This window comes from Myotis nattereri (genome assembly GCF_964212035.1).
Source record: "Myotis nattereri genome assembly, chromosome: 2".
NCBI classification, from domain to species: Eukaryota; Metazoa; Chordata; class Mammalia; order Chiroptera; family Vespertilionidae; genus Myotis; species Myotis nattereri.
The window spans coordinates 23,201,024-23,225,080 of record NC_138076.1 but is presented as its reverse complement, the minus strand read 5'-3'; the positions used below and the strand labels follow the sequence as shown (position 1 = coordinate 23,225,080).

The 24,057-nt window shown below is 37.3% G+C and overlaps 1 protein-coding gene across 1 annotated transcript; it reads right to left on the bottom strand.

The window, feature by feature from the left end:
* Positions 1–212: 212 nt before the first annotated feature.
* DDHD2 (DDHD domain containing 2) lies at positions 213–23,719 on the bottom strand (the record flags this gene model as incomplete). The annotated part of the gene is given in 18 exon segments (XM_081082687.1): positions 213–3,134; positions 3,941–4,048; positions 7,295–7,457; positions 8,369–8,539; positions 8,677–8,779; positions 9,045–9,200; positions 9,581–9,706; positions 11,175–11,270; positions 12,369–12,485; positions 13,278–13,345; positions 13,616–13,824; positions 17,643–17,778; positions 18,705–18,794; positions 19,915–20,035; positions 21,190–21,279; positions 22,101–22,291; positions 23,501–23,683; positions 23,686–23,719. Coding segments are annotated over 17 exon segments (2,136 nt in total). The 3' UTR covers positions 213–3,134; positions 3,941–3,966.
* Between the last annotated feature and the right edge of the window lie 338 nt (positions 23,720–24,057).

Genomic DNA, 24,057 nt, shown 5'->3' with positions numbered 1-24,057 from the left:
ATAAAGAAGCACTCTCCAGGCAAGAAAAAGCTAAAGAAGTTAGTCACCACCAAACTAGTATTACATGAAATGGTAAAGGGTCTTCTGGGGGAAGGGGAAGAAGGGGGGAAAAAAGACCAAAATTGAACAATAAAATGGCAGTAATACTTAACCTATCAACACTTGAATCTAAAAAAACAAACGGACAAGCAGAACAGAAACAGACTCATAAATACAGAGAACATTTTAATGGTTGCCAGATGGGAGGGGGGTTAAAGGGATTAACAAGTATAAATTGGTAATTACAGAACAGTCATGGGATATAAAGTACAGCATAGGGAATATAGTCAATAACAGTCTGGTAGCTATGTATGGTGTCCTATGGATACAAGATTTATCAGGATGGTCACCTAGTAAACTATAGAATGTCTAACCACTGGGTTGTACACCTGAAACTATTGTATGTCAACTAATTAAAAAAATGATTAACAAGATATACAACTGAATAAAGGACTTAAATCAAGCTTATTGGGGTTCCCAAGTTGAGGAATCGGAATCCTTTCATGGGCCAGCATGCCAGGGCCCCCAAGTTCCAAGACAACAGAAACTTTGTTCAAGACCTGGCCCTATGAAATCTCTTCATCTGGCTGTTAACTGAATAAGAAATAAGCATATCTGATCTTTCTGGAGATTTGGGGAAGTTGCAAAAAATACAAAGAAGAAAAATGGTCATGTTAATAAGACCCGAGGCTTCGTACCTAAGGCTGCTGCTGACCAGAACTAATGGTCTTTAGGGCTTATGATTAAGGCAGTGGACATGCAAGGAAGGAGAGAGGCAGGTCTGGATGTTCTTACGTTGGCAGCTGAATGCAAAAGCAGCCAGATGGAGACAATGCACAAGGCCAGGGTGGGAAGGGATGGGGAACTTCCATGCCCTCTCCTGGTGCACCACTCCCTGCACTGCACCTCCACGTGTTCACCAACCCAGCAGTTCTCTGAATCAAGTGAAATTTGCTATGTTAGGTGTTATTTAAGAGTATATTTGACATCCATTTGGTCATCATTTTTTAATGTTTCACTGTTATGACTAGTTCAGAGATGACTGGTTAATTGTGAAACAATTAACCTTTACTGACAGTATAACTTCATTAAGGATATCCATTGATTCAACTACTAAGGACAGACGGAAACTAAGAGACAATTTTGCTACCCACTCAAGCTTGCCTTATTCAGCAGATGTTGAAATTGGTAGATTCTAAAAATACTTAAGAATTTCTAGCTCTAAGTTATTTGCCTTCATTACTTTTCTTTATAAAGCTGTACAACTACATAAATAAATATTTGTTTCCAGAGGAAAAAATCAAGCTTATTACCCTCTATAATATATAATCATGATAACACCATAGGTGGATAGACAACATATAAAGCTCTTTCACAGTTACTGCCCCACACCAGCAGGATAGAAACATTTCTTATAACAAGCAGTGGTTTATCCAGCTATCCAGAGTTATGCCATTCATCTTTGGTTATACTCACTCTTGCTTGTCCTTTGGTTTACTTCTAAATAGTACCAATTCTGCTGATATGAAGGGCAAAAGCTTCCCCTCTAATATATATTGAATGCTACTTAATTCTCAACCCTTATTTCAAACTCAGAATTTACATACAAAGGAAATAAAGTATTCAATATTATCTGAAACTACTTAGTGGGTTAGTCATCATTAGTCTATAAAGCAGATGGGCAAAGAAAGGCCAGGCTCTGCCCTATACCCCAACCTCACCTCTACCATCTCTAGATGACAGTAATTCACTTTCCCCTTCCTTTTTTCTTCAGAAAGTGATAAACACTGCTTTCCAAGGGATGGCTTAAGTGAATGTTAAATGCCAGTGCTTTCACAATACCTTGCTACCTTTATTAAAAACAAACAAAAAACAGCTTGCCTGGCATGCCACTCAATGGCCTGTGGAAATCTGAGAGGAGTGTATCACAAAGAACACTGCAAAGACAATGACAAACTGACCAATGAGAAAGACAGTGGTGAGTAGATGCCTTGGAAAAAAATCAGTCACATTCACCCATTTTCTTCAAGGTACATCTCACTTTGCATGTTCTGACACTGACTCTGGAGTAGCTGTTCCTTGACTACTGCATAGCCAAACCTACCTGCTCAACCAATACTGCTTGTGCCATGAGCCTTTTAAATAAGCACTCTGGTGTATGGGTCCCTAAGTAGGCAATGATGTTCACAAAGTGTTTTTAAAGAGGACACACAATACTACCTTCGTTCAAGTTAATATGGCAGGTGACTTACACAAACTGTATTTCACCATAAATGCAAGAGTAAGATTTTACTTATTCAAGGCTGTATAATTTCAGGTTTGTCAGCCTTTATAGCTTTACCCTCAACTTAAGAACAGAAGCTACTACCAAATAATAAATCAGACTTCATCTAGATATACAGCATCTTTGCTTTATAAAGTTGTACCAAATGTGAACTAAATTGTCCACTTTAGACTCTCAGAGGAATCCAAACAGCTGGAAAAACAATGAACAGCATAGCATCAGTGATTCCTAACAATAAACCTGTCACTCAGCTGTAGAGAGTAAGTAATAATTTCTTCAAGTTACATTTTAGTCTTTCTTCATACAGAATTCATAGAAAAGATAGCTCAACAGAATTTGACTGCCCAACAGTCTTTTCCATATCCATTTAGACGTAGCCTTCAATGCAGAGAACATTAGTGAGAGAAGAATGTGCCCCAATTACCTGCTGACTCTCAACAGTGTGCTTCCAAGCTAAAACATTTCCTAGAAAAAATCTTACCAACCCAAAACAAATCAAACTCAAAGCAGATTTACTACCATCTCAAGTGATAGGCAATAAAGTCTGGTACCTATATAATGTCATCAAAGAATTAAGGACGCAAACCACCCCCAGCCATAAAGAAAGAATGGCAAGTATTTATATGAAGCCAGTGGTAAAAAATAATAGGGTGTCTTTCCTTTGCTTTTCCACTCACTTCCAAAATGGAAGATAATCTTCCAAAGCCCCCAATGGTGAGTGACAGGCAACATGCAAGAAATGACGCAGCTGAGAGGAAAACTGCAGCAACAAACAGGTGGATTTTCTGTTGAAGGACCCCTCCATGTCCATCTAGGGAGAAAGGGGAAAAGAAGTCACCATGCAGGCACAACTGGAAGGCACCAAGGGAGAATGCCAGAACCTAATAAATACCATATATATACATATATATATATGCCTAAGTGACCGTTACAACCCAACAACCGAAATGACCAGTTGACCAGTAGCTATGATGCGCACCAACCACCAGGGGACAGACGCTCAATGCAGGAGCTGCCCCCTGGTGGTCAGTGCACTCCCACAGCCAACCTCCTGGGACCCCTCCCCCAGGCCAGCCAACCTCCTGCAGTCCCTTCCCCCGACCAGCCAACCTCCCACAGTCCCTTCCCCCCGCCAGCCAGCCCCCCAATAGGCCTCAATCACCGGCCAGGCCAAGGGACCCCACCGTGCAAGAATTTGTGCACCGGGCCTCTAGTTAGATATAATCCACATCTAAAAGACCGAGTAAATCTCAGGATGGGCTGTTTGTAATTAAAATTATAACTGTTGCCATGGTAATTCTTAGGTGATCAGAACTATTAAGATTCTGAGTTTGGAACCTAAAAATGACAAATATTATTGGGCCAAATCACTAGCAAAGCCCGTGTGCACACATGCACGCTCACATACACACTAATCACAGCACTATATACCTTTTCCCCATGAATGTTAATCAGAGTCCCTTTAAAAATGAATAGTAACTAAAACATTTCATAGAAAAATTAGAGTTTAGTGACAGGCAACAGAAAAGTATATTTATAAAGAGCCCAACTCCTTAGTTCTTTATAACATGTTAATATGTAGGAACTATGCTATATACATGACATTTAAAAACTTACATTAGACAGCCATAGAAGATTCATTTTTATTGTAAAGGCTGATCAAGGAAGATACCCTGGGTTTGATAGATTTCTTTGAGGACCAGCAATACTGTATCTTCAGACTCCCTGTAAGGAGAAAAAATTATGTTGTAAAAAGAAGGAACTAACATTTATACTAGATGCTTTACATATATTAACTCAATCTATGCAACACCTTGCAGATTCATCTTTTTACTACTGCAAAAAGTCAGACTCAAAGGTTATGTAATTGGCAGTGGTTTGGAAGTCTAGCATTACCAGTATGTCCAGTAATATAAAAAAACTAGCAGTAAATAACCAAGAACTATTCCCTTTTTAAGAAATATATTTCTTACTGATTTCAGAGAAGAAGGGGAGAGGGAGAGATAGAAATATCAATGATGAGAGAGAATCATCAATTGGCTCTCTCCTGCATATCCACCACCAGGGATCGAGCCCACCACCCAGGCATGTGCCCTGACCAGGAATCAAACCGTGATCTCCTAGTTCCGTGGGCAGCAAACCACGGGTCACAAGCCACATGCGGCTCTTTGGCCCCTTGAGTGTTGGTCTTCCACAAAATACCACGTGCGGGCGCGCACGTACAGTGCAGTTGAAACTTCGTGGCCCATGCGTAGAAGTCGGTATTTTGTGGAAGAGTCACGCTCAAGGGGCCAAAGAGCCGCATGTGGCTCGCAAGCCGCGGTTTGTCGAGCCGCAGTTTGCCAACCACTGTCCTAGTTCATATGTCAACAACACTCAGTACTGAGCCATACCAGCCAGCAAACTGTTCACCCCTGTTTGCCCTAGGAGCTGTGTCTGTAAAGATATTGCTATGACATGTCTGCTATTTTGCTGCCTATGGAGTCTTATAGTATTTTTATGGTTTCCCATCTTACATTCAAGTCCTTTAGCCATTTTGAGTTTGTTTTTATGTATGGTATAAGTTGGTGATCTAGTTTCATTTTTTTGCATGTATCTGTCCAAATTTCCCAGCACCATTTATTAAAGAGACTGTTTTGACTCCATTGTATGCTCTTGCCTCCTTTGTCAAATATAAATTGAGCATAATGGCTTGGGTCGATTTCTGGGTTCTCTGTTCTGTTCCATTGGTCTATATGTCTGTTCTTGTGCCAGTACCAGGCAGTTTTGAGAACTGTGGCTTTGTAATACAGCTTGATATCTGGTATTGTGATCCCTCCAACTTTATTCTTCTTTCTCAGGATTGCTGTGGCTATTCAGGGTCTTTTTTTAATTCCAGATGAATTTTTGGAGCGTTTGTTCCAGATCTTTGAAATATGCCATTGGTATTTTAATAGGTATTGCATTCAATCTGTAGAATGCTTTGGGTAGTATAGACATTTTAATGATGTAGATTCTACCAATCCATGAACATGGTATGTTCTTCCATTTGTTTATGTCTTCCTCTATCTCTTTTTTCAATGTCATGAAGTTTTCCAAGTACAGGTCTTTTACGTCCTTGGTTAAGTTTATTCCTAGGTATCTTAATTTTTTTGATGCAATTGTAAATGGGATTGTTATTTTATTTCTTTCTGTGAGTTCATTATTGGTGTATAAAAATGCCATAGATTTCTGGGTGTTAATTTTGTATCCTGCTACATTGCCAAATTCATTTATTAGGTCTAGTTCTATTAGAGTTGGAAACAGCCTAAGTGCCCATCAGCAGATGAGTGAATTAAAAAACTGGTACATCTACACAATGGAATAGTATGCCGCTATAAAATAAGAAGGAACTTTTACCATTTGCAACAACATGGATGGAACTGGAGAGCATTACGCTAAGCGAAATAAGCCAGTCAGAGAAAGATAAATATCACATGATCTCACTCATATGTGGGATATAATGATCAACATAATTTGATGAACAAGAATAGATGAGTCTAGAGACAAATGGTAGGGGAGGGGAGGGTTAGAGAGCAACCAAAGGACTTGGTTATGCTAATATGCATGCATACAATGGACACAGACACTGGGGTGGTAGGGGCTTGCCCAGGGTGGGAATGGCTGGGGGGTAGAGGGGATCAATTGGGGGAAAAGGAGACATATGTAAAACTTTAGACAATAAATAAAAATATTTAGGAATACCAATATATATGTGTGTGTGTGTGTCTTTATATACACACACACACACACACACACACACACACACCCCTCTATGGAAATGCAAAGGACCTTCAATAGCTAAAATAACTTCAAATAATAAAATTGGTGGACCCACATACCTGATTTCTAAGACTTATAAAGCTATAGTAATCAAGACTGTTTTACTGGCATAATGATAGATAAATAGATCAATGGGACAAAATATAGCAAAGGCAATTCAGTGGTTTCTCAATAAACTTATGAACAACTGTTGCTAGGACAATTGCAAAACAATAAACCTTAATCCTAACCTCACACCATATTAAAAATTAACTCAGTCAAAATGGATCATAGACCTAACTTTAAAAGCTAAACCGATATAACTTTTACAACACAGAAGAAATCTTAAAGGCTAGATTTGGCAGATATTTCTTAAATATGTCCAGAAACATGAACATTAATAAACTGGATTTCATAAAAATAAAAAACTTCTGCTTTCAAAATAAAATGGAAAACAAACCACATCCTGGGGAAAAATATACCTGTAAAGGACTTGTAACTAGAACACAGAATTCTTGCAACTTACTACGATAATCCAACTTTTAATGGGGAAAAGATTTGAATAGATAGTTCACCAGTGAAGATGTATGGATGGCAAAAACATGAAAATACGTTCAATGTCATTATGCATTAGGAACATGCAAATTAAAACTGTAATGAGGTGCCATAACAACCCATTTAGAAAGGTTGAGAGACCAATCATATCAAGTGCTGTTGAGGCTATGGAGCAACTGGAATTCTCAAACACTGCTAATGAGAATGGAAAATGCTGGCAGAAAATCAGTTTGGCAATTTCTTTTAAAAATCATTTTACCCGTCACTCTACTCTTAGATATTTACCCAAGAGAAGTTAAAGAATATGTACATACAAAATCTTGAACACAGCAGTTCAGTAACAGCCAAAAACTAGAAACAACCCAAGTGTCCATCAACAGGTGAATGAATGGCTAAACCAATTGTGGTACAGACATATACTACTCAGCAATAAAAAGGAGAGAACTACCAATACACACAACATAGTGAATGAAAGAAGCCATACAAAAAAGAGTATATAGTATGATTCCATTTATATAACAGTCATGTGCAAACTAATCTATAGTGACAGAAGCAGATCAGTGATTCCCTGGAGACTATGAAACAATTAGACCAAAAACATGAAAACAAATAAAACAAAAAATGCCCAACACTTACCAGTAGCACAGATGGCTTTGTAAAGCAAATAAATACTCATTGAAACTCTCAATGGGCTTCTCCTGTAGCACGTAGTCAATGCGCTGGCCTCCATTCAGCATTCCCACATTGATGGGGGGGACTTCTTCTTTAACTGCCTCAGAGGTCTCTTCTGTGTTAACATCTGGATATGGAAGAACCATAATAAGATCCTAAAGCCTCCAGGCTTCCTTACCTCTACTCGGACTCCAAATTTACTGTAAGATGAGCTACTCTCTCTTCAGAAAGCTCTCTCCCATCTTCCTTTAAATGCTCTCAGATCACACTAAATTTATCTAATCCCTGTTTTCTTTCTTGCACCTTTGATAGCTAATTCATTTACCTTTAGTTTATAAACGAAATGCAAGCACAGGGATAAAACTCTTTAGACAGTTGAAAACTAAATAAAAAAATACAATGTTAACTGTAAAACTAAGAGGAGAGTATCCTAGCTAGTCCCCAGCCAGGGAAACAAAACTGGCCCATGAATACACAGACATTCTCCTGTAAAAGGTGCTTCAGCCGAAACCGGTTTGGCTCAGTGGATAGAGCGTCGGCCTGCAGACTGAAAGGTCCCAGGTTCGATTCCAGTCAAGGGCATGTACCTGGGTTGTGGGCACATCCCTAGTAGAAGATGTGCAGGAGGCAGCTGATCGATGTTTCTCTCTCATCAATGTTTCTAACTCTCTATCTTTCTCACTTCCTCTCTGTAAAAAATCAATAAAATATATTTAAAAAAAAAAAAAAAGGTGCTTCAGAGAGTAGGCTCTTAACATTACCCCCATAGATCCCAAGTTGGGGATGTTGTAATAAAGCCTCATTATCAATGCTTGGCTTCTCTTGACATTCTTCTTCACAAATAATGTTCTTCCATAATTTGTGGGTATTAAATGATAGAAAAGGCTAGCAGAGATGAAGGCCCATCCTGACTCACAGCATGGGTCCTATACAATAAAACAGGGTCAAGTAAGAAGTCCCTCTGAGAATAAGAACTATACACCATGGAGTCCCTCATATCAGGCCTGATGTAGGAAATCAATGTGCAGTGTCACTGACCACTAGGCTTCTCTGAACTTGACACAGGTTCTGCTTCAGTTTCTTCTGTAGTTTCAGAAGACTGTAAGACAGGGTCTGGAGTTCTGGTGAAAGACTTCCAGGCCATCCGCAGTGAACCTAGCAAGTTGTTCTTAAGGTCCATACTCATCCTGGTCAAGCCCTCTCTCAGTTCTGAAACACATATGAATAAAGAAAATTACATGGTTTACCATGAATTTAGGGCCCAATACAACTAAACAAAGTGAATGAGGTAGTCAGTTTGCACTGACCAGAGGTCTGGAATTAGCAAGTTCTATACTCAGTCTTACCTAAGTGCATCCGCTTCCTGCCTTTATGATGTGGGATCAGCATTGGCTCAAATTCCACTCCTGGGACCACCATTGGTTCAATCCTATAGGCCACAGGATCAAACTACATAGGAAAAACAACAGCTACCTATACCTTTGCTGAAGATAGTCTGAGGAACTGCTAATGTTTATCAGGCAAGAATGATTATAAGCTCATTTTTTTTAAACGCACAGTTGTTCTCCCATATCACTTCCGAACTCATACTATTTATGTTATCTCATTACTAGAGAAGAGTACATAAAAAGTAAAACAACACAACAGAAAATTATATGGTCTTTACCATAAAACCTAATATTCAGGTAAACCACAAGAGCTGTCCAATGCTTACAGGATGATAAATATTGAAGAAACCTTTGCATGTTGGAAATTTGTAGTTGGGATCAATTCTTTTTAGTCCTCGGACAGTAAGAAACATTCCAATGGGAGATCCAAAAGCAAAGAATATTTCTGGTTTATAGATGAGTCGAGGGTATTTTACAGATACCTGGAAGGAGAAAATAAAAGCATCACTCTTACTCTATTTTTTTTTCCTTTTTGTTAATCCTCACCTGAGGATATTTTTCCATTGCTTTTTCAGAAAGAGTGGAAGGGAGGGAGGGGGCGAAGAGGGAAGAGAGAAAAAGAAAGAAACATTTGATGTGAGAGAGATACATCAACTGGTTGACTCCTGCACCCAACTGGATTGGGTTGGGGAGCAAACCTGCAACCCAGGTACATACCCTTGACCAGGAATTGAACCCGAGACCCTCTAACCATTTAGAAACACTAGCCAGGGCTAAAAGCATTTCTCAATAACAAGTTACATCTGTTCTTACCATATGAATGGCAGGCGATAAAATGAACAAAGAGAATTAGTATTGTTACCTGCCCAATGCCAACATCCAGATAGTCATTTCCAGTACCATCAGCACTACTGCAGAACTCAGATTCTTTGGGGATATTAGACATATTCAACCCTGAAGCTGATTGTGGAGTTGATGTAATAATGCCCTAAAGAATAAAAATAGTTTTGTGGAACTATGCAGTAAAAAAATATCCAAAGGATTATATAGTTTTCTATTGGTTTGAAAAAATGTGTGGGAAAGTTCTGAAATGACAGCCAATAATTCCAAGACAAGTCTCTCAGAAAACAAGATAAAGCTGATGAAAACACAATAAAGTTGATAAAAACAAAAATTGGCTTGAATTATGAATTGACATCCCTATTTGCTCTAAAATGATGAAAGTGGTACACAGCCATCTAGGCAACCATCATGAGAGGAAACAATAGCAGAGCACTGTGGAAAAGAATGTTGAGGATTGCTAAGGAGTTCAATAAAGTGCTATACCTTTCTGATGAAAGCAAGTAGAATGTCTCTATGGGTATAGAAAATGATGCAAATACTGGGCCTTAAATAAGAACTGAGCAACCTGCTAAAAAAGTTGAAAAATAATTAACTACTAAAATACAGAAAGGAATTTAGGGGCCAAACAGAATGTATTAGTAGTATTACAACATGGACAAACATTGAGTATGTTATGCTAAGAGAAAGAAGACAGTTACAATAAGGCACATATTGTGTGATTCCATTTATAGGAAAATGCCCAGAACAAGAAAATCCATAAAGGCAGAAAGCAGATCAGTGGTCCACAGCAGGGAGGAATAGGGAGTGACTGCTAAGGGGTATGAGATTTCTTTTGGTGGGGAGGAGGGTAATGGAATTAGACGGTGGTAATGGTAACACAGCTCTAAATATATTAAAAACCACTGAATTGTATATTTTTTATTTATTAGAGAGAGAAAAACACCAATTTGTTGTTCCAATTATTTATGCATTCATTCATTGATTGATTCTTATACTAGTACTAGGAGCCCAGCACGATTCCAAATCGCGCGGCACCGCCCACCCTCCGGTCAGGCCCTGCCTCCCTCTCCAGCCCTTGAAGCAGCTGCGGCTACTGCTGATCAGGCCCCTGCTGATCAGGCCCCTGCCGCCCCGCCCCTGCCCCTGCCCCTGACGCTGCACGCGCAACCTGTCCGGTTGACCTGTTGCAGCGTCCCAGTTAATTAGCATATTTGTTTTATATGTATATATATTAATTAGAAGATGTGCTCTGATGGGGGATTGAACCCACAACCTTGGTGTATTGAGACGATGCTCTAACCATCTGAGCTACCCAGTCAGGGCTAAATTGTAAACTCTTCAAGGAAGAATTTTATGGTATGAGATGTAAATTATATTTCAATTTAGCGGTTACAAGACAAAAAAAGAAAAATGAGAATTGTAGCAAGAGTCTAGGGGAGATATGACTTTTTAAGCTAATAATACTGTCAAGGCATCAATAAATGTGTTTAATTTCTTGAATAGAGCCAAAAACCAATTAACAAAATTATTTAGCTCTCTAGACTTCACAAAGCAAAAAGATACGATGTAAAAAATTGTTTACTGCTATAAGCTATAATATATTAAGCACATACCATTGAATTTTCTCTGGTCCTAAAGTAATTTAATATCTTCTTTCTTGGTCCTAAGGGAATTCCAATTTCCTGAAGATCTTTGTCTGTACATAAAGCCTAGGGATAGAAAATCAAATATCTTTCTTATTTCTAGGTATAATAAAATCAATTAAATGCCCTGTTCTCTTAGAAGGATAAGGCTTAAGTACTCTGCTATTCTTTGATTTATATTACTAGGTCTTCCTAGTAGTACATCATTAATAACTTAGAGAAGGAAATAGTATTTTATTCATAAAAGAGCCTAAAGAAGAATTTAAAATATCAATACTATAGTATCAATGCTATATTAATATAGATAACACTGTATTATTTTTAAAATTAACAGAAGTAGGTATTTAAGTTCATGACAGAAAAACCCTCCTTGATTTCCATGCTCACTTGGATGTCACATCCTGAGAAATATTCCTACTCCTGGACACAAACAGTAAGAACATAAAGCAAACACAGAGCATGAAACAGAATAACAGTCAAGACTCAGCTGATGTGCTACTCACTTGACTAGGGAAGTCTTCCTTCACCCTCCCAAACTAGATCAGTTCATCCTACTATGCATTCTTATACCACTGTGTACTTTTCCTACTTAGAACTTACCACAATTGTAATTTAATTTTGTTTTCTATTACTTAATAGGTGTCTTTAGCCGTAAACTATAAACACCATGAGGTTAGGGACCATTTCTGTCTTATTCACCACTCTATCTTTAGTACTTGGTATATCATAGTAAAGATTTACTAAATATCCACTGAATTAACATATCAAAACCAGAGTAAAAACACAACATAAGTGGCAAAAAAAAACTAAACAAGCAAATATCTATAGTAGTGCTCTTGAAAGTATAACAGAAAATAAGAGTTGGAATAGTTACTGGTCATTTCTTCTTGCTCTCATGTTTTCTGAGATGTGCTGTTTTTTAATCTTTGCTCTATTGCTATATGCATATCAATATGACTTTTCTGAACTTTAAACTCCCACAAAGCAAAGATCACTTGATATGATTTTAAGACACATAAATAATGCTAAGGAACATTACTAATGATAACAAAGTATTTATGACTAAAATGCTTCCAAAGGGCAGGCTCTTACTAAGCAGTATGATGAAACAATAAAAAATATTAAAAATGGTATGGCATGAAGTTATAAAAGGTTATTTTTTACCAGAGCTTTTTTATCTATTTTCTCCTTCTCAAAGATACTTAAGAATTCAGAGAGTTGAAGTTTCTTCAGATCTTCCTCTATTGTCGGTGTGTCTCCTTGATCCATATTTGGCGAATCCTAAAAATTAAATTGTAAAGCTCATTATTCTCTACATTCCTTATATTTTCCTTTATTAATACCATTTTACAATAAATATATGTACTAGCTAAGATTTCCACAGAGATGTATCTTAACTTTAAATTGTGATTTATACAAAATATAAATTAAGAGGTGCTGATCTTTAAGTTTCTGCAACTTCATTTGAAACTTAGTATGTTTTAAAATAAATGAATGAGTGAATAATTATCAAAGCATTGTTCACTATCATTAACAAAATATTTACTGAGCTCTTATTAGGGATATAGTCTAAGACATAAAACAATCTAAGGCAAAGCCCCTGCCCTGGGAGAACTCACAGGACACTTGCATCAAAGAGAGAAAAAATACAAGACAGTTTTGCTAAGTACTAACTCAGCACTAGAGATAAGTGTTCAGAGGACTTTATTTTACTAAAAGATGTTTAAACACTAAGTCCTCCCACTGCTTTCAAACAATTACTATAAATTATATCAATCTGTATCTAATTCATTCTTCATTTTATCATATGCAAACTCCATTTCAGCTCAATTTTATAATTCTAATAATAGATCAGTAGTATATACTCATAATGGAAAATAAGATATGTATAGTTATTTTAGACTGGCAAATATTTCTAGAAGTGTATTGCTATCTTGCTTCTATCATCAAAGAATGACAGAGATAATCACAAGTCTATTAAAATAAATGTAAATTTGAAGTTATGGTATGAGACTAAACTAAGTGAAAAAATTCTTACTAAGCAAAGAGAACCTATCTGAACATCTAAATTACCTTTTTACTGTCAATATCCCCCAAAGAATCTTTCTGATTTGTTAGGATATCAAACAATATAAGCGAACCTATAAGTAAAATAGAAGAAAGAAGGGACAATTTCTAAATAGTTGTCTTTTATACAAAAAAATAATAAGTCAATTACCCATGTAGCAAAATCTATGAAGCAGGGAGTCTTCTTTCCACTCCACCACCACCCTTCCAACCCTTTCCAAATTCTTCATCACAGACCAGTTCTAGACCTCTGCATCTGATACTGATAAAAGACATTGTTCTTCAAAAACAGGAGTCCTAAAAGTGTGATCGTCCTCTCTGGTTACAGAGAATTCATTTGTTACCTAAACTATGACCAGCAATGGATACACCCCCTTTGAAATCAGGGTTTCTCTGCAGAAAAAGTATATATATTCGGTTCATTTCAGAAGCAACTGTGTCCACAATAGTCTGACAGTAGGTGGGGCTATTGTAGAAGAAGACATCCAGAATTGTGTCATTGGTGAAGTGCCTTAGGCGATTAATGCTGGGCAGGGTTATTCGCTGTAGATCTCTGAAAAAAAGGAAAGATGTTTTAAGCAGAAAACCAAAATACACCTGGCCAGAGTGCTCAGTGGTTGAATGTCAACCCATGAACCAGGAGATCAGGGTTCGATTCCTGGTCAAGGCACATGCCCAGGTTGCAGGCTCCATCTAGGTAGGGGGCATGCAGGAAGCAGTCGATCAATGATTCTCATCAATGTTTCTCTCCCTCTCCCTTCCTATTTCTGAAATTAATAAAATATATTAAAAGAAAAAAGAAAACCAAAATACATTCTGTAACTTCCTCTAAGTTATCTAGCTTAGCCTCCAAGTTTAGACTTAGATAGTTAAAGATAGAAGAGGCAATTATCAACTTATAGGAAATAGAGGACAGAGAGAAAGGTTTAATGAAGCCAAAGGGATGTGATCAACAAAATTCAGAGACAAACAACTCAGTTTCTTCAATACATAAATTGCAAAAAAATAACAGATGGAAAAGTAACCAAGAAATTAAAAGAGACTTAAAAGGCACCCATGGATTCTAGCTTAAACTATGTATGTATATATGTATGTATGTGTGCATTTTATTAGAGAGAAAAACATCGATTTTGTGTGTATGTATATATTATATATGTGTGTGTATATAAATCATAAGATTTATTATAAAATTGGAAAATTGAACACTGTATATTTGCTGATATTAAGAATTTTTAGGTGTGAATAGTATTACGGTTGTATTTTATTAAAAGTCCTTTAAAACATACAAACTGAAGCATTTACATAGGATTATCACATCATTAAAGTAGCAAAGTGGTATTCAGAAAAAGCTAACAGAAGAAATAATACATCTGTGATTTGACTCAAAAACAATATAATGGAGGGATGGGCAGTAGACAGGGGTATGTTGACAGGGATAGGGCCAAACTGGCAATGTGTTGAGGCTTGTTGGGAATGGGTAATCATAATCAGTACAGAAAAATTCAACATATATGCTACTTTTGTGTAAAGAATTCTCTGTAATAAAAAGGATTTTTTTAAAGACAAAAGAGCCCTGGTTGGTGTGGCTCATTTGGTTGGGCATTACCCCATGCATCAAAAGTCTGCCAGTTCTATTACTAGTCAGGGCACATGCCTGAGTTCTGGCTCAATCCTCAGTAGCGGGCATGCAGAAGGCAGCTGACAATGTTTTGCTCTCATATCTATGTTTCTCTCTCCAAATCATTTTTTTAATGTTAAAAATACAAAAGATACAAGAGGGTTTCCCCAGAATCCTCAGCATTAAAGTTGTTTGATCACAAGCCAAATGACAAATTAGATCAGCTCTCAATGTAGAATTTCTTAAAGCTGAAAGAAGCCAAGGCAAAAAGAACTCATGTCTCACAAAGGAAAACCACACTGACATTTTCTAAATCAACTTCCAATTAAAACTTTCTCAAAATTCCCAGAGAAATTCCTTAAAGACTCAACAGTTTCTGTAGTTTAGAGAAGGCTAAATGACCTTAGTCACCTCTGAGCATCAGCTTAAATATGATGTGAACGTCATACCCATTAAAATAAACACTACAGTGGAGCATCTGGCACATGGAATATGCTCAAATCCTAGGTCATTAAGAACTTAGAGACACAGAATCAGGGAAGCCATTTCCAAGACCAGCATGGAAATAATGCTGACTGCTTTCTTTATCTTCTAAAGAAGCATCTCCTAGTTCTATCGTAGAAGTATATGATGAACATACTTCTTTCTGGAGAGCGCATAGCTGAATATCTACACTAATAAAAGAGAAAAATGGTAATTGGCGTACAGCGATACCTTTTTCATTGGCTAATCAGGGCTATATGCAAATTAACTGCCAACTAAGATTGGCAGTTAACTGCCAACAAGATGGTGGCTAATTTGCATATGTAGGCACAATGCAGGGAGGCGAAAGGGAAAGCAGGAAGAAGCCCCCTGCCACTGACAGTGATCGGAAATCCAGGGGGGAGCTAAGAGCTGGGGGGCAGGGCAAAGGCGGCCCTGGGGCTGCCTTTGCCCTGCCCCCCAGCCATGATCGGAGAATCAGGCGCCTTTGCCGCCCTGGCCAGTGATAGCAGGAAGTAGCGGTGGAGCCAGCGATGGGAGCTGGGCACGGTCGAAGCTGGCAGTCCCAGGAGCTAGGGGTCCCTTGCCTGGGCCTAAAGCGAAGCCCACGATCGCGGCGCCCCCCACTGCCACTGCAGGTCCCCGCTGCCTGGGCCGGACGCCTAGGCCAGAGGTGTCAGGCCTGGGCAGGGGCGGAGCCTGCAACCGCGGGGAGCTGGGGGTCCCCTGCCCAGGCCTGACACCTCTGCCGGAGGCCTCAGGCCTGGTCAAGGGGCCAATCCGGTGATTGGTGATCGGAGGGTGATGAGGGTCAACTCCTCTGGCTGAGGCATCAGGCCTGGGTGGGGGGCGGAGCCGGGGATTGGGGGGATATGATGGTCCCCTTGCCCAGGCCTGAAGCCTGGGTCAGAGGCGTCAGGCTTGGGCGGGGGGTGGAGCAAGCGATCAGAGGGAGATGGGGGTCCCCTGCCCAGGCATGATTCCTGGGCCAGAGGCCTCAGGCCTGGGCGGGGTCCAGAGCCAGTGATCGGGGGGAAATGGGAGTCCCCTGTCCAAGCCTGACACCTCTGGCGGAGGCGTCAGTCCTGGGCAAGGGGCCAATCAGGCGATCGGAGGGTGATGGGGGTCAACGCCTGAGGGCTCCCAGTATGTGAGAGGGGGCAGGCTGGGCTGAGGGACACTCCCCCCCCCCCCCGCCACACCCAGTGCACGAATGCACCAGGCCCCTAGTCCTTAATATAAGGCAATCTTCTCTGACATTACCATAAAATTTACAAACAAAACTATTGGGCTTGTAACTTAAGAAAACCATCACATAAAAGGAGTTGTACCAATTATATCCCAAGGTATAAATGCTAATAATTTAATGTTTGGGGATTTCCCTTTTTCCCAAATTGGGACAAATATTATCTAAATATGGTCATAAAAGAAACAACAAAAGCCCTAGCTGGTTTGGCACAGTGGACAGAGCATCGGCCTGCAGACCGAAGGGTCCGGGTTCAATTCTGGTCAGGGGCACATGCCCTGGTTGCAGGCTCAATCCCCAGTGGGGGGTGTGCAGGAGGCAGCCGATCAATGATTCTCTCTCATCAGTGATGTTTCTATCTCTCTTTCTCCCTTTCGCTTCCTCTCTGAAATTAATAAAAATATATTTTTTAAAAAAAGAAACAACAAAATACTACATACATCTTAAGGTAGGTGGACTTTTGACATCCGAAGATGGAAATGTTTATACTCTATAGGGAGAAAGAAATGTTTGGCTTTAATGCTAAAGAAATAAGAAAAGCTGTAATGGTAAATACTAATGAGCCAGTAAAACATACTAGAAGAAAAAACAAACAGCTCTTTATTCCTAACTTGGACTAGTTAAACCAAGGTACTAGTTAGCATTTATTATTTTTTAAATATCTCTATAATTGATTTTAGAGAGAAGGGAGAGGGGGAGATAGAAACATCAACGATGAAAGAGAATCATGGATTGGCTGCTTCCTGCACGCCTCCTACTAGAAATTGAACCCACAACCCAGGCATGTGCCCTGACCAGAAACTAAACAGTGACCTGGTTCATGGGTTGACACTCAACCATGGAGCCATACCGGCTGAGTGGATTATTTAGCATTTAATAATGTATCACTAAAAAAAAGAAAGACATAAGTACAAAAATCTTTTCGTTGAACAAAATTTTAAATATACAATCAGTTATTGCAGAAATATCCCTAAGCATTTTAATGATCAGAGAACACATTACAATCACGGTTGGTATTACTTACACATCCACACCAGTAGAATGCAAAGGACTGTGCCAGTTGACTGGAAGAAATTCTATCCTCCCAATCTGCTGATTTTCTTGGGCTTTCTTAAAATGTGTTTGTATCAGGTTTAAGGAAACACTGCGAAAATCATTAACTGAAAAGAAAATTAACTTATGCATCAACAGTGAAGCAATGAATTTGCAATAGATCATATAAATATAATCTCTATCTACATTTGCTTAGAACATGCATTTACTTGAGTCAAAAGTAGCAAAGTGGTATTCAGAAAAATTATGAATGCATATAAGGAAAGCTGTTCCTTTAATACTTGCTTTTACTATACAATACTAGTATATTTCATCAAAGAAAAACCTAACTTCAAAATTTCTAATGTGTCATGGGAACTGTTTCAATTTTAAAAAGAAAAGAAAAATATCACATAACTTGCAGTCAGATTCCAATTCTAACTTTCTAGTTCTTACAAACAACCACTACCCAATATTTTAGATTCAAAAAAAAATACACAGCTGTTTGAAATTCATATTATAGCAATCTTAACCTTCTAAGAAGGGTTAGGCTTAGAAGCATCAGCCAGTAGGATAAGTCAAATTGGGACAATTAGACTTTAAATACTATCAAGTTTTAGAGGACACTACCTTTCAAGATCAAGTTATGCTAATGACCTAAATAGTCCAATTAGAATTTCAAGAGGTTTATCACAGTATAAATTACAAAAATAACTGGTTTCTGTTATTCATTTAAACTATATCATCTTTACAGTTACTTTAAATTTGGAATGGTTAGACATAGGATTATCACATCATAAAAGCATTTTAAAGGATTAAGGGCTTATTCATTCAAGAATTATTAGTTAAGAGTATAAACTATTAGCCTACGGAATTCACTAGTACTTTATGCCTCAGATGGGAAGCTTTACTATCTTGCCACCTGTCTTGAGCGCTCCAAATGTTTTTATGCAGCTGGAATAACAGACTAAAGACAACATTTTATTTCAGCTCACAGGAGCACTGACTAATATTCTCCTTAAGTGACCAAATCTTACATGCTTTGCAAACCTACCACATTGTACAATGCTTCGAAAGCGGAGATCACAAGCTGGTCCAATCCCATGGACTACAAAAACCAAATGGTCTATTTGTAAAGGTTCCCCTTTAAATGAAATTAAAAAGAAAAATTATTCTACAGAACTAGTCCCATATTCTAAAATCAAACATTCACAATGAATGGGTTATAAAAATAAGCAAGTTGAAATATGAGCAGATAATTTAATGGACACAAAATAATCCTGCATATCACTACTTAGTAAAAGCACCGTGATTTTACTTTGTTTCTAATTTATCTTAAAATAAGTCTGTGAAAAAAATTTCACGTTTTTAAAACTTTTTACTTTGAAATAACTGCAATCTTACAGAAAACCTGGAAGAATAGTACAGAAACTCACATGTACTTTTTACCCAGATTCAACACTCTAACATTTACCAATATGCTTCATTATGCATACATACACATTTATTTTTCTGACCAGTTAGGAGCAGGTTGCATACATCAGACTGCACACATCATACTCTTAAACCTTTAATATTTAAATGTATATTTCCTAAGAATATTGTCTTACATAACCGCAGTGCAGTTATTGAATTCAAGCAATTTTTAACATTAATAAATAATCTTACCTAATATTCAATTTTTATCAATTGTACCAATAATGTCTGGCATGTATTTGAAACCTAAAATTATAAACCCATCTTTTCAATTAAAGTATATCTAAGACTTTGTGCAAGAGACAAGCTATCACCTCTGCAAGATAAAAAGAATTTTGTAATCCAGTTAAATACATTATAAAACTAAACATAAACAACCCTAGATAGCAATGGATAACTATCAAGGTTGTACTGGAAAATACTCTTCCTTAGTTGAAAATCTTCAACTACAGGAGTTACAAGTACTAAATTTCTAATCAAACAGGTGGAATCATATTTCTTAGAATTAGGACTAAGTCAGTTCATCTGTACTTAATGAATTTCTGATTAGTACTGCAAAATTTTATCCATCCTACTATACATACTTAGCAACTTTAAAAGAGATTTCTCTACCTATTAAGATTCGTAGTAGGTGAAGTGATACTAATATTAACTCCAAATAAGCTCATGTAATTAAAGATCATGTTTAAGCCTTGAGGTACTCCAAAGCTATAGAAAAAGGTCACAATGTAAGCCATAAATAAATCAGTATATCAGAAGATAAGAAAAAATTTAATAATTAACATTACCACAATGAATGTCAACAGAGATGTTCTCAACCCCTCTCTTCACTGTTCTTGGTCGACCCTGCTCAGTGGGTGTGGAACCCCATTCATCAGACCCTGCAACTGGCTGGTAATGCACCATAAGCTTAAATAGAAAAGATGCCAAAAACTGTTTAATCCTATAAGCTATTTTCAGCACATACCACTGAATCTTTTCTGGTTCTATAGTAGTTTAATCAATAAAACAAAACATTCACAATGAATAAATATGAAGATATTCTACATTAAAGACATCTCTATTTATACAATGAGGGGCAGGAACATGTTTTTCAAAACATAATACATAGTCAAGTCTCAAATGGAATTTTGATATGCAATTACTACAGTTGGAAATGAGAACCCTGAAAATATATTTGGCTAATGTTGTACAATTTAAATATCTTATGCCCAGTTGGGACGCTCAGTTGGTTGAGCATCGTTCCGTACACCAAAAAGCTATGGGTTCAGTTCCCAGTCAGGACATGCACCTAGATCAGTGATGGCGAACCTATGACACCCGTGTCAGAGGTGACACGTGAACTCATTTTTTTGGTTGATTTTTCTTTGTTAAATGGCATTTAAATATATAAAATAAATATCAAAAATATAAGTCTTTGTTTTACTATGGTTGCAAATATCAAAAAACTTCTATATGTGACACGGCACCAGAGTTAAGTTAGGGTTTTTCAAAATGCTGACACGCCGAGCTCAAAAGGTTCACCATCACTGACCTAGATTGTGAGTTCAATCCCCAATCAGGGCATGTACATGAGGCAGCCAATGGATGTTTCTCTTGCACATGGATGTTTCTCTCTCTCTCTCTCTCTCTCTCTCTTCCTCTCTCTCTCTCTCCTAAATCAATAAAAATATCCTTGGATGAGAATTAAAAAACTAAAAAAATCTTATAATTTTGTCAATTCTATCTCAATAAAGCTAAAAAAAAAAGAAAACAAACATCAAGCTAACAGACTTTCAACAATAGCCTACACATGGAAAAACATGCCACATAATGTATTAGTGATAGTCTGAATTTACAGAGGCATAACTTTCCCTAAGAAAATATTTTGTATAAAGTGAACAGGGAAATAAAAATGGTAGTGGCTACAACTTTTAAGTTTCATAATTGTTCACATAATATAAAATTCCCAAAGGTCATCCAAAGAAGAATTCCTAAGAAAAAGAAACCAATAAAAGTTCTCCTTAGTAATGCAATTAACTTTCAATCCCAATATTAGAGAAAGGCTTTTTAATTTGCTTTACCTTTGGATTGTGTAATACAATAATTTCTCTGTTGGGAGACTCCAGTTTCTTTTTCCAGTCATCCTGAGTTACAGCAAGCATGTAAGTTTCCTTAAAAGAAAACACACAAAGACGCACACACACACACACACACGCACACACAAAGAAAACACATTTCATTACATTTCTCTTATTGCTTTCCTATTAAAACTAACCTTATTCAAGAGGATACTACTAAGTAAACAATTACAATAAGAATATCCTATTCCAATTAATTGAATTCATTTTTAAAATTACAACAGGTAATAATATGGGACAAAGAAAAAAAATCACTCCTACTTCCATCATCTAGACTGGAGATAAGTATTTTTCACATTCTGATATATTTCTTCCAATAACATTAATGCATGTATATTTTCCATAAAATTAGGAATATATTACATATACACCTCTTTCTCTTGATTTATCAAATTTATTTTAAAATTCTTTTTAAATGCAACATTAATATAGGACAAAGAAAAAAAATCAATCCTAATTCCACCATCTATACTAGAGATCATCATTGTTCACATTTTTATATATTTATTTCAATAATAATAATGTCTTACTTTAAGCAAATTTCAGGCAGTTTTCAGAGCAAGAAAAATAAAAGGCAAAAAGAAAATCCTGTGGTCATAGTTTAAGTATTAACAATAATCACCATTAGGGAAAACACTTTTTCATTTAAGGGCATAACAACTTCCATAGTATATTTTAAAATCTGGAAATAAAAACTACTTTATCCTGAAACTAATTTGCACGAAGAAAGACTACAAACTGTGTGCAGATAGAACCAAACTCTTCCTGAAATTTTCAAAACAATATAAGTCATAGAGGAAGAAAAGATTAAATAAGAAAAAAAATAAATTAGTTTAAAGGGGTAAAAGGAATACCTCTAATACTTGGCTGAAGCTCTCTGAATAGGGAACATACTTATTATCTTTGTCTCCCTTGTAAAACCAGGTACATCGTCTCACTTCTGATGCTTGCTCATCCCAATACACAGCATACCGCATTCTCTCCCCCAAATGAACGTCATACCGGCCCCCATCGGTGGGGACAACTTTCCCATTACAATCTTTTCCTATCAAGAATTGAGAAGAGGAAAAGAAGTACATATATAAAAATAAATCTCCCAAAATACAGTTCTGAGTTATACTCTAAATAATGTCAAGAAACACATGAATGAACATTTTCTACTTGGATAAACATTAAACAAAATGGAATTTAATTGCTACCTTCCACTATTTTACAAACCATCAAAACCATTATTGGTTTTAATGAAACATGAAAAAAGTAATACCCAAACACTGTTCTGTTCTTTTTCTGAGGAGATAGTAGTGTCCCTTTAAAAAAAAAAAGAAAGAAAATGTATATAGCCCTCGCCAGTTTGCCTCAGTGGATAGAGCATCGGTCCAAGAACTGAAGGGTCTTGGGTTCAACTCCAGTCAAGAGCACATACCTCCGGGGTGTGTGCGGGAGGCAACCAGCTGAGGGGTCTCTCTAACATCAATGTTTGTCTCTTTCTGTCTCTCCCCCTTCCTTCCACTCTCTCTAAAATCAATGGGAAAATATCCTTGGGTGAGGATTAACAACAACAAAAATGTATTTAAGCCTGGCCAGTGGCTCAGTGGTTGAGTGTCCACCTATGAACTAGGAGGTTGTGGTTCCATTCCTAGTCAGGGCACATGCCAGGTTGCCGATGAATGATTCTCTCATCACTGAGGTTTCTATCTTTCTCTTCCTCTCCCTTCCTCTCTGAAATCAATATATCTATATATCTATATCTATCTATCTATCTATCTATCTATCTATCTATCTATTAATGTATATAAGACAGCTTTCCTGAATTTTTCCTCGAGGGACCAAAAGGTAAATTAATGACCATGACCATCATGATGATAAAGTAGTAACTAGCATCATGTTTCATAAAAGAAGAAAAAAACAAGTGACAAATTAAAGAATTCATTCTGTTACAATGTGAATGTGACCTCCCCACACATACACACTCTTTATAAACAAAAACTGAAACATAACCTAGAACTAAGAAATATTATTGGATAACTATGCAGAAATTACAATAGGTACTGAGATACAGACCAAATTCTTAAACATTATCAATTGTCTGTGTTACTAGTAATGCAGAGCTTCTGTATAAAAACGCTATCAGGGATACCTAGGGGGAAAAATCTAAAATTTACTTTTAATAGCATTCACTATAAGGACTAATATTATAGTTTGAGAGAGATGGCATTAAGTCTTTGTCTATGGTAAGTCATCATTTTTCTCCTACCAGAGCTACATGCTTCTTCCAGCTGCTGTGAATCCTCAGAGTTGAAAGGAATCCATGTCTCCTTAGAATCTATTACTTTACAATAAAACCAATGAGGAGAAACTGGTTCATACAAACTGCCAGCATCCATGTCTATTAGCTCAAAGGAACTACATGAGTTTGGTGATGGGGATGGATCTGACAAGTCAACTGTTTCTGGTGTGATTCCACTGATGACATTTCTCTCTCTAAAACACAAGATAAAAGAGAACTATCAGAAAAATTATATTCCTCCTATTAACAGTCATTTCTGCAAAATAACAATAAAAAAACCCAGCAATCTAGGGGGGTTACATAATTTAAAGCAGCGATTAATTTATTTTATATTAATAGCTGGATGGAGGGGTGGAGAGGAGAGAGCTTTAAACAAAATGCTTCCTGTAGTCAGAGCAACCACTTTGTACTGATCTCCCAATTCTCTCAGAAAACTGCATGGTTTTCGACAAGTTATAAAACAAACCCAGAAGCACAAGAAACACATGGTCAAAAACTTGACGGCAACAAAAACACTTTACCCC